Source organism: Dicentrarchus labrax, unplaced genomic scaffold, assembly GCF_905237075.1.
Source record: "Dicentrarchus labrax unplaced genomic scaffold, dlabrax2021, whole genome shotgun sequence".
Classification (NCBI taxonomy): domain Eukaryota; kingdom Metazoa; phylum Chordata; class Actinopteri; family Moronidae; genus Dicentrarchus; species Dicentrarchus labrax.
This window is the reverse complement of record NW_026136717.1, coordinates 764,189-775,838: the sequence shown is the minus strand read 5'-3', so window position 1 is coordinate 775,838 and position 11,650 is coordinate 764,189. Positions and strand designations below refer to the sequence as shown.

Here is an 11,650-nt window from a genome sequence, read left to right as displayed (position 1 = left end):
GTCAGCAGTATATATTTTTATGAGGGACCAAGCCAGCGACCGCTGGAGGTCCCTATTGTATTTGCTAGAATTCTTTTTCTTACCTATTATTATTTTTAGCCCCATTCGACTGCGTTTTTCACCCCCTGAACATATATGAAAAAGTCAATTTTATTTGGCAAAGTTGTCAGGCCTGGTGAAAACGGGATATTCTATGTGTCTTTTTCGGGTTGGCCGCTAGGTGGCGCTACTATTGTAAAAAAATGCGTTTAGGCTAATAACTTCTGCATAGTTTGTCGCACATACAAAAACCTTATATCCACGCGTTTGGTGAATGGAGCTGAATCTCCCCATATAGGCTCGACCCACTTACACCTAGAATTTTTTTTTGCTAGAGCGCGAAATGTCCATAAACTACTTTTTCGTGTTCCTCCTATACGCTATGTCCGATTCGCACAAAATTTTTCACGTAGCATCTGGGGACCGTCCTGGCAAAAAAAGTAATTTAAAGTATTTTGATATTTAAAAAAATAAGCACGTTATAAAATTAGCACTTTCTGTACATTTTTCATCAAAAAAGGAAGTGTATGTATGTCCGATTGACACCAACCTTGGGTCAACAGTTCCACATGTCTTCCTTAGGCATCGTGCACAATTTCAGGTCATCGCCACAAGGTGGCGCTCTTTAAAATTAAGAAGTTTATATCTCTGCAACGGCACGTGTAATTAAAATGAAACTTGGTACGATGCTCTCTAAGAGATATGTCAACAATCTGCCACTAGGTGGCGCTCTGGTGGCAGGGTAAATCACTGTGCGGAGACCGTAATAGTTATGAATATATAATTCACAGGGCACGTGTAGACTGGTGCCTGTAGCTCACATACCAAAAATCGTGTTTGTCATGTTTGTACCGCCCCCTACAGGATTTTTCACTGAAACTCGGTAGGCACGTGTACAAAAAAGCCTCTGGGACCCATACCTGAAACCCCACGAGAAGTCGGCCATTTTGATTTTCATTTTCACTTTCGCGAACTTTTCGCGTTGTATTTGAACGAACTCCTCCTAGGGAATTTATCGGATCTACTTCAAAATTGGTCAGTGCAGTCAAAAAACATTGCTGATTAAAAGTTGTGCTATTTGTGACTGTACGTTGAAGGGCGTGTCCATGGCTTTCCGTCAAAGTTGGCCATTTTGAATTCCGTGCTCATTTTCGGTGAATTTTTCGCCTTGTATTTCAACGAACTCCTCCTAGGGAATTTATCGGATCTACTTCAACATTGGTCAGTGCAGTCAAAAAACATTGCTGATTAAAAGTTGTGCTATTTGTGACTGTACGTTGAAGGGCATGTCCATGGCTTTCCGTCAAGTTGGCCATTTTGAATTCCGTGCTCATTTTCGGTGTATTTTTTGCCTTGTATTTCAACGAACTCCTCCTAGGGAATTTATCGGATGTACTTCAAAATTGGTCAGTACAGTCAAAAAATGGAGCTGATTAAAAGTTGCGCTATTTCAGACTGTACGTTGAAGGTGTGCTGTCAAAGTTGGCCATTTTGAATTCTGTGGTCATACAAACTAGATGAAGTTTAGCTATTTGTGACTGTACATCAAACCGCGCGCCAGTGACGACTTGTCGAATTCAGCTGATTCGCCATAAAACAGTACTCATAACTTCAGTGTGCAATGTCCAATCTCCAGTAAACTTTATATATTCTGTAACAGTCTCGCCCTGAACACATCCTCATAACTTCAGCGTACGTGGTCCAATCTCAATGAAACTTCATGTGTTTGATAACAGTCCCGCCTTGAACAGGTCTACATGACAATATTCAGACATAGTGATAGCGCCACCTACTGGCAACAGAAAGTAAGCACTGCGTGGCGATTCTGAGCTGATTTACGTGAAATTTTCATGTTGTGGTCCGCACATGTAACGACGGCACAAGACGCAGCCGCAGCACACCCCGAGTTGCGTGGAGTGCGAGGTCCCGCCCAACGCTGCTTGCAGCTTTAATTTTATTTACAATACCTTTTTTGCAACAAATAGGTTTAATATAGGAAGAAATACATTTTGAAATACACTATGCAAATGAATACATGTATAATATTTTAGTGTCTTGTGTTGCTAAATGTACTCATAAAATGTTTATTATATTTATTTTACTTAATGTTCCTTTAAATATTTAAAGTCAAGTCAAAACAACAACTCAAAAAAGAGTTTTCCCTCTTGTTCCAACAGTTGGATGTTTGAGCTTCATTGGGCAGAAATACAGAAGCCCATTTCTGCCAATGTGATGGGAAAAAGAGGATTCTTTAAGTCATTATAATGACTTAGTATCTCAAGATAATGAATGAAAATAACGAAAATAAATAACTTTATTGCTATTTTGAGATTAAGTCAAGCATGGTTTGTCAACCCTGGTCCACTATGCTACTGCTACAAGTGTGATATAAAATTTGAAGCCACCAGTGCACATACACTAAGAACGGACTTTACAGTTGAGTAAGAGACATCTTGTGTCCAGCGGGGAAACTTTAGAAATACAACATTTGCAAATTCATAGATTCAGGAAATTTTAATGAGGAAGAAGGAGTAGATTACCTTTATGGATTTTAATGCGGAAATTATACTTTATTAGCACTCAAAGCGCTTTACACTACATGCCACATTCACCTATTCACACACATTCATACAGTGATGGCAAATATAAGGTAACTAATTAATTTACATAAATACACTGATGCACCTATTCTTCAGGGGTCACCTGTTTTGTGCGCTTGTTCTGCGAAGCTGTGTCCCACATATGGAATGGCTGGAGGTTCACCACATGAAGAAAACTCCAGCGTCAGCTCCAGTGTCGACTTTGTTGAAACTGTAGTTCACATCAAACATCCTTCGGGAGCCATGGTACGGGCCAGTGTACAGTGGGGCCAGCTTGGCAGTGAAGTTAGTTAGCGCGTCTGACCTGGGATGAGACTTCACTCGGACCAGGTCTTCAATCCTAGGAGACGTGAGCCTGCAAACCCTTCACTTTCAGTTCAAGGTTTTCTGTGGTGTGTCTGGGTGCAGCACGACTTGGAAAAGCTGCAAAGTAAGCATCATCGTAGGGGTCTGTCATGTCTGGATGAGTCACCACTATTAATTAATTTTCTTTTCTTCTTTTTTTCCTTTTCTTTTATAAACACACACACACACACACACACACACACACACACACACACACACAAAATCACCAGTACTGTTATCTTGCAGTTAGACTTCAATAATACAATCTGAACCTATATAACCACTATATCACATAAGATTGTAACTTGAACGGTATAAGCATTAAACTAATATTCTCCTTTAAATTACTCTTTGGAAAAAAAGAAAGGCAAAATACCTGGAAACCCTCTCTTGAGCTAATGCAAAGAAAAAACGTGAAACACCCTAAACATCAAAATAAAGCTCTGCATAAGTCTTAAAGGACAACACCACTCAGTATGAATAAAAAAAACAAAACAAAAGGTAAAAGCACATGCAAGTTACCAGTGACAGCTAGTGGTGATTTTGGGTGGGTGGGCTAACAAATGCATTACACTCATCAATACCTCACACAGCAGCAACAGCAGCATCACACCAAGTTACAGCAACAACATTGTATACTTTGGTATAGCAATTGCTCTACGGCAACACTGGGGAGACATACCCAAAAGAATGGCCTGATGCAATCTCTCTGTATCTGTTCTCTCTCTCTCTCTCTCTCTCTCTCTCTCCCTCTGCACACATCAGCACATGCCAATTGCGCCACAATAACATTATAGAAAACATTGCGCACGTTAGGCCCGCAAACTCCACACTGCTGTACATCACCATCATCTAACCTTTTAGTTTCTCTCTGCAGATCATTGGGTAATGTTCACATGCAATGTCCAGCTGCTTCTGCGAGAAACTGTTCTTAAACAGCGGAAAGAGTTCAGGGTGCCTAGCTTTCTCAAAGCGAGTCTTTGCAGGGCTCCAGAGTGCGACCAAAATTTTTAAGAGTGCGACTAATAATTTTTCTAGGTTGCACTGGTGCACCTGACGCTGCCCGGGTGAAAACATAACACAATTTATTTCGCAAGCGCATCATCTCTCTGTGTTCTCCTGTGACCGAGCTCACACACTCATGGTAGGATCATATCGTGTTCTAAACCAATAAGAGACAGAGCTCGGGCGGGTCTTTGCCTCTGATTGGCTGTGGTCCTGTTCACCGCGCTAAATTGTGTGTGTTTAAAAATTGCGCGCGACCTGAGTGCCAGAATAGCTGACTAACTGAAACGGAAAAATAAAATAAACGTGACAAAACGAGGGAAAATCCCCACTACTGAGAGTCCATCCCGTCAAGACACGGAGCCCTCGGTCCCTGGTGAGATACCAAGCCCCGGTCCTTCGGCGACAGCATCAGACTCGGAACCAGAGGAGGAGACAACCGAGTCTGGGATAGAGCCCGGCTCCGAGACCCAAATTAAAAAGGCCAAAATATATTCCTTCAGACAGGACTGGCTGAAACAATTTCCCTGGCTGAGGTACAACAAAGGACGTAACGTAATGCATTGCGTGTACTGTCCGGAGTGCGGTCAGAATATGGCCGGAAATAGTGCATTCGTGAGCAGGTCAACAACGTTTCGTATCGAAACTTTAAAAAAACTTAAAACGTCTAAAAAACTCACAATATGCCGCGTGTAGAGAAAGTGGCCCCTCTCCCAGCTGCATTTCAGCGGCAGGTAGTAGTAATCAGGTCCTCTTTTATTTGGAAATGTTTTATTTCAGCCCAGTGAAGCACTTTAGACACTTTTCTTTTTATATATAATTGTGCTTCAAATAAAGACAAGCATTTCTCTACACCTTATGCTTGTTTAAAAATCATTCACATTATATGAAAGTTATGGAGAGCGATAAAAAGGTGACCTTAAGGCGTTAAAGGCGACACAATGAAAAATTTGGGTGCACCTAAATTTTGTGCTGGTGCACCTAAAAAAAAGGTTAGGTGCACCAGTGCAACCAATGCATAAAGTTAGTCTGGAGCCCTGCTTTGACTGCTGGACCATTATGTCACAGCATTGTGTGGCTACTGACACATTATCAGAGGTTGCAGCGGCTGCAGCTGTGTCCTAATCTGGATGTGGCTGATTGTCGTCTGTGGTCAGCTTGTCCTTCAGTTCAGATATGGAGCACGAAAACTTCTCCAGGGCCTGTCTCGTTTTTAGAGAATCTGTGGTCTGTTTCTGAAGAATGCTGTAGAGAATATCGACATGCATGAGGGCAGAGTGGAAAAAAGATGAAAAGAATGCTAATGTCCCCCAGAAGTGCGGACAGGCCGTGCGCTTGTTGGATTGCCCCAATAAGTCCATTAAAACGCTTCAATTAATTCAGAACGCTGCAGCACGAGTACTGACAGGAACTAGAAAAAGAGATCACATCTCTCCTGTACTAGCTTCTCTGCATTGGCTCCCTGTAAAAAGTAGAATAGAATTTAAAATCCTCCTCCTCACCTATAAAGCTCTTCATGGTCAGGCCCGTTCATATCTTAAAGAGCTCATAGTACCCTATTACCCCTCTAGAACACTACGTTCTCTGAATGCTGGGCTACTTGTGGTTCCTATAGCCTCTAAAAGTAGAACAGGAGCCAGAGCCTTCAGTTACCAAGCTCCTCTCCTGTGGAACCAGCTTCCAGTTGTGGTTCGGGAGGCAGACACCCTCACCACATTCAAGAGTAGGCTTAGGACATTCCTCTTTGATAAAGCTTATAGTTAGGGCTGGATCAGGTGAGTCCTGAACCATCCCTTAGTTATGCTGCTATAGGCCTAGACTATCGGAGGATTTCCCATGGTGCACTGAGCTCCTCTCTTCCTCTCTCTTTCTGCACTCATTCATGTTCCATTAATGCATGTTACTAACTTCACTTCTTCCCCAGAGTTCTTGTGCTTTCTCGTCTCGCAGGTTCTTATCGGTCCTGGTGGAACCTCCTGCCATGGTCCTGCTAGATTGCCATTGTCAATACTGTTGTTGCTGTGCACCTGTCTGTCTGTCTGTCTGTCTGTCTGTCTGTCTGTCTGTCTGTCTGTCTGTCTGTCTGTCTTCTTCTCTCTCTCTCTCTCTCTCTCTCTCTCTGTCACCCCAACGAGAGCCGAAGGATCTGTCCTAGGTTTCTGCCTTTTAACAGGCAGTTTTTCCTTGCCCCTGTGTTTGCTCATGGTGGTACTGTTGGGTCTCTGTAAATAATGTTATAAGGAGTTCGGTCTAGACCTGCTCTATTTGAAAAGTGTCCTGAGATAACTTCTGTTATGAATTGGCGCTATACAAATTATACGAATTTAATTGAATTTAATTTAATTGGATTGACATGCTGTCCCAAGACTGATCATCCCTTATTTTTTCAAAACACTGTTTCAAAGCTTTTAAAGTTTCACTTTGTCTGTCCTGACGCTGGGATCCTCATGCCACACACTTCATCCAGGACTGCAGTTTTCTTAGGGGACTTGCAAAAGCTGAGATGTTGGCCAAAAATATTCTGACGGATGTGTGAGATGAGCAGGCCTGTTGCATGATCAGGTTTAACTGGTGGCCATAGCAGTTGGAGTGTTGGAGGGAACGTTTCCTTTAAGCTGGCCTGTAGGCCGGATGATGCGCCGCTGCCCCGTCATACGTCTGTGCGATCAGTTTGTTCTCCAACTTATATGGCTGCAGCTTCTCCAGCAGCAGTGTTTCGAGTTCCGACACAGTTCTGTCCACTAACGGGGAGAAAGTGAGGAATCTTTCCACCACGATGGAGGCTTCAGTGATGTACCTGAGCACAGTCGCACACTGGCTTACACAGGCCACATCTGTCTCATCAGCTTGCAAAGCCACAAAAGATGCCTGCGATATTTCATCTACCAGTTTTTGTCCATAAATAGCTAACATAAAGTCAAGCAACTCATTTTGGCTGGTCTTAGATGTGTACTTTGCAACCTGTGTGTTTGACAGGTGATCTAAACTGTCTAACTGTCTAAAAAAGAGATTATTACTATTACATTACATTACATTGTAAAATGTACAGATGAAATCAGAAAACTTCCAGTCAGTGTAGACAATGTAGGCTGAACTAGAAATGCTTGCAAGGAAATTGTTAACAATTTTTACCATTCACGTCTTTGTAACCACAGAGGGGCGCTCTTCACAAGGACATCAAACCCCAGTTCCTTTACAAATATGTATATTGTGAATAGGCAGTTTGAACTAGGGGAATTTAATTAAATTGCTGCAGCGATGGCACCCTTATGACTGGCGTCTGAAAGTCTGTATTTTCTGTCACCTACATACACAAGCCAACAAACATACAGCGTACACAGGAAACCACAAACTTCTCTATTACATGCATCAGTCTCTTAAACATGCAAAAGCAGAAGATAACATTGGCCCCATACACATCAGAACTGTTCCTTTTATTACAAGGCTACACTGTTTCTGTCTCTGTAGCTTATCTGTTTTTTACAATCCTACCTGAAGCTGAACAAAACTATAAACTGTGACTGGCATTTCCACTCCTAGGATAAAGGACACTGAGATCTCCGAATTAAATTGATAAAATGTACTCATGAAACCAAGTTACTAATAAAATCCTGAGGGGGATTTTGATGTTAGAGGCATATGCCTACATGCTCAACTTATTATACTCATACACATGATGTAGATCAATGAGGTCCCAGCCACAACCACAGATAAACGAATTGTGAAAGGTTTTTGGCCTGCCTCTGCTTCCCTTTTTGAAATCCTCCCTAGTTACCTGGCTCCTTGCCAAGACAACAACCTCTCATCTGCCGTCACAATTTACATATATACATTTCAGTAATTTTCTACCAAACTGTGAGGATTCTTGCAGAACCATTTTCAGTGGGTTATAGATGGATTGCTAGGATTAAGCCAGTACTTGGCTAGTATCCGGTATCAAATGAGTATGAACATCTTTAAAATCTAATTTAAAAAAACAACAAAGCTCTGTAAATAGTTTTCGTACTCTTGTGATCGAAAACATAGCCCAGAAGGTAAATTCAGTTTTCTTATAAATATGATCAACCCATATCAATTCCAGGCTTAAATGAACAACTACCTACCCATTTTCAGTTTAAGCCACACTCATGGCTAATGGAAGCTCCGCCCATTGCAAGAACAGATATGAATACAGATCATTTAGTTGGTTGAACAGATATAGGCACAGATAATAGTGTACTCGCTCATTAATTGCTCTCTGGGTTCTACATAACTTAATATACATGCCCCACACCTTTCCAACTGTGGAACTGGGAGGACTGCAAACTTTATGAAACAAACAAATCAACAAGTTAAGTCAGTTTTATTTACACAGCACAATATCACAAATCCAAAACTAGCAATGAGAGAAAATGTTCACTCCCAGGCTTCTCACCCATGTTCTAGTATGACCATTTGGAATAGCTATAAACTATTTAGCTGCAATCAAGTGACACTTGAAACAAATATTTATGTTTCAAGCCTTTATACATGTAACAATAAAAGTCAGAAAAGTTAAATAGGATCCAGAAATTAGTAGTAAAAATTGTATACTGTATACAGATAATTAGCTGTTTGTCCAAAAAATTAAATAGCTAATTCTGTTTTCTATCTCATGTGAATCTATCAGGAAAGTCAAATCTTCCAACTTAATGTTGATTAAAAAGTGGAACTGAGAAACACATAATAAGTTAGTCTTCTACTCTGCAAGAACTCAACCATACAAGTGCATCATCAGCATTTAGCTCAAAGCTTGTCTCTTCTTCTGCTCATCTTGCCTTCTCCTTCCTTGCAGTAAAAGCTTATCTCTCATCATTTCTCTTCCAGTGTATCTTTTATCTCTGCATTCATGATGCATGAAGAGTGTTTTAGTGCCACCATTGCAAACCATTGCAGCACTCAGTTATCCTTCTGTCTTTAGCTGTTGTTAGGCACTCTGCTCCTGCCGTTTACCTCAGAACTATGACTATTCAAAGGGAACATCCTCCGAACTGCGCTTACGTCTACGTTCCTCCTAAAGGTGTCCGTGGTAAAATAATATGCAACAGGATCTAGTACTGTGTTGAAGCATGCCACCATCAGGCTATAGCGGTATGCAGCCAGCATGAGGCATGTTATATTTTCTCTATACACATAGAGGAGAACCAGGGTGGCATGGTAAGGGAGGAAGCTGAGTAAGAAAACAAGCAGGCTGGTAGCAATCATCCTCTGGATCTTTCTGCTGTCCACTAGGTTGATCTTGGCCACCGTGCTTTGTCGGACAGCATGGACCAAACCCCAAGAGCAAATCAACATGATTACTAATGGGATACCAAACCCCACAAACAGCGTGGTAATAACCACCCCGGGCTGTGTGGCGTAGACCGGCAGGTTATCAAAACAATGCTTGTTGGAATCTTTTCTCGAGAGGTAGATGGGCAGGCTGGCACCAAACGTGAACATCCATATTCCGATACAAATCAGTGGTGCTTTCTTTCGCCACTCCTGGACAACTGTTGACATAGGAAAGGTGACAGCCATGCAACGGTCAAAGCAAATACAAGTGAGGAGAAAGATGCTCCCATACATGTTGGCCTTCAGGATCAAACCAAGGCCATCACACAGCCTCGGAGGAAGGCCATCAAATCCCAGATGGTAGTAGATCCTCATGGGCAATGTGAGGATGAGAAGTACATCTGCTATGGCCAGGTTGGTCATATAAACAATGGTTTGTGACCTTGATTTGGTGTGACAGAAGAAAAAGACCAGTGCTATGAGATTAAAAATGAGCCCCACAATGGAGATGAGGGAGTACATGCACACAGAGAAGATGTTGATGTGGCCTGTACTATCGTTGTGGCAGGCAGAGGAGGCGTTGATGGACATAATGACCTAAGAGCCAGAAGAAAGAGAAGAGTGGTCAGAAAAAGTGTTTATGAGAATAATTACATAATTTCTAATCAACAAAGACACAAGAGATTAATGGCTAAGTCAACTCTGGTAACTGTGTTTCAAGTGGTAACTGTGGCTATCAACATTTGTTTCTTTTAACCATGTTTTTTCTAACCTTAACTATTTCCTTGATCCTTTCCTAACAGTAACCAAGTAGTTATTACACTGGGAAAGGTTAGGAAAGCTTCACCCTTATGAATTCAGGTTTCACTGAGAACAATGCTCTTTTTTGCTCTCCGATCACATTCACAGAGTTACACATTCAGACCTGGAAGCTTTCCAGTACAACCACAGAGTGATCTGCTAGCCACTGAGAGGCTTGGGCTTAAAGTATATTTTGGTGATTTTTTAATGACAAGATGTAAGCACAGCCTTTCTAGGATTCCTTTCAGCAAACATTAACACATAGTTACATTTTTATATCATTGTGGCATGACCTTCATCGGCTCCTTAGGCCTGAGGCATGTCAACAGCTGTCATTTGGAAATGTCAACTGATGCCAATTTCAAAGATGTGCAAATATTCAGACTCTTCAAACCTTGTGCAAACAGCAAGCATGACTTCCTCTAAAGTCCAGTTCTCATTGAATGTGTTTTTCCACTTGCCAACTATTTTGGGAGATTGCTGACAAATGGCCCCAGATCTGAGATAAATTGGTGTAAGGAGGATCGAAGTTGTGTGAACTGTCCGACAACTCCTTAACAGAGACATGTTCCTGAACATACCTTGAAATCTACAATGGACTACTTCAAGAGACACAAGGTGAATGTTTTGGAATGGCCCTCACAGTCCCCTCCCTTAAACATAATTGTTGTTGTAAAATCACCAAAATATGTAATTTGTCAAAGTGGGTGCCTAAACCTTTTCGTACAGCTGTATCATTAAAAATAAAGTAAATGCAATAAAGATTAGAATCTGTCAATATTAATTTAAGAGATGTTCATACCATTATGTGAAAGAATGACTCTTAAAATGTTTTTCATATTTATTGATAATCTAAAATCAGATGCCAACACATATGTCTGAATGTTTGTATTTAATCTGTTTTTTTCAATATGGTCTAATGTAATATTGATATTTTCATTGCGTATTTCAGAAGACTGCTTTTCTCAGTTTACCCGACAGTTCCTGATGCAAAGTTTTACTAGCACTGATGCAACAATTGTATTACTTCCTCCACAGAAAGTGTAACATTATTTCAACAACATTTGGTTTTTCATATATGTAAAATAAGCATTATGATTATTAATATTATATGGCTGGTAAAAGACAATCTGTTTGCATTTAAGGCTTTCGGTTCGCATTTATTTGTAAGTGGTAATTCCCCTTCTCTCACATCTAAATATTAATTTCTACATCTTTTTGATTCTCAATCATACAGCACAGACCCACACATTGAAAGTGAAATTGTGAAAATGTGACTTTACCTGTTAGACGATCAAAGGAGGTGAAGATTCAGAGGAAGAGTGTTTCTGTCATCCGAGCAAACTGATACTGACTCAAGACAGGAAGTTAACCAACCTTAGGATCTCTCTCTTTCTCAGTCTTTATGTATGCATCTATTACTTTCTGTGGAACTGCTATCTAGCAATTTCAATACAGTTCAATTTTATTTGTATAGCACCAATTCATAACAGAAGTTATCTCAGGACACTTTTCAAATAGAGCAGGTCTAGACCGAACTCCTTATAACATTATTTACAGAGACCCAA

General features: G+C 40.9%; 1 protein-coding gene across 1 annotated transcript; it reads right to left on the bottom strand.

Moving 5' to 3' along the window:
• Nucleotides 1–8,314: 8,314 nt before the first annotated feature.
• Nucleotides 8,315–11,447, bottom strand: LOC127349472 (lysophosphatidic acid receptor 6). Its single transcript, XM_051375246.1, has 2 exons — nucleotides 11,366–11,447; nucleotides 8,315–9,878 (listed from the first exon to the last, which is right to left on the bottom strand). Exon 2 carries the CDS (start codon nucleotides 9,870–9,872, stop codon nucleotides 8,925–8,927), a length of 948 nt encoding a protein of 315 aa, XP_051231206.1. The 5' UTR covers nucleotides 9,873–9,878; nucleotides 11,366–11,447; the 3' UTR covers nucleotides 8,315–8,924.
• Nucleotides 11,448–11,650: the final 203 nt, after the last annotated feature.

Bases quoted from the DNA above. Each gene is read 5' to 3' on its own strand.
- LOC127349472 (XM_051375246.1), bottom strand. From the start codon at position 9,872: ATGTCCATCAACGCCTCCTCTGCCTGCCACAACGATAGTACAGGCCAC.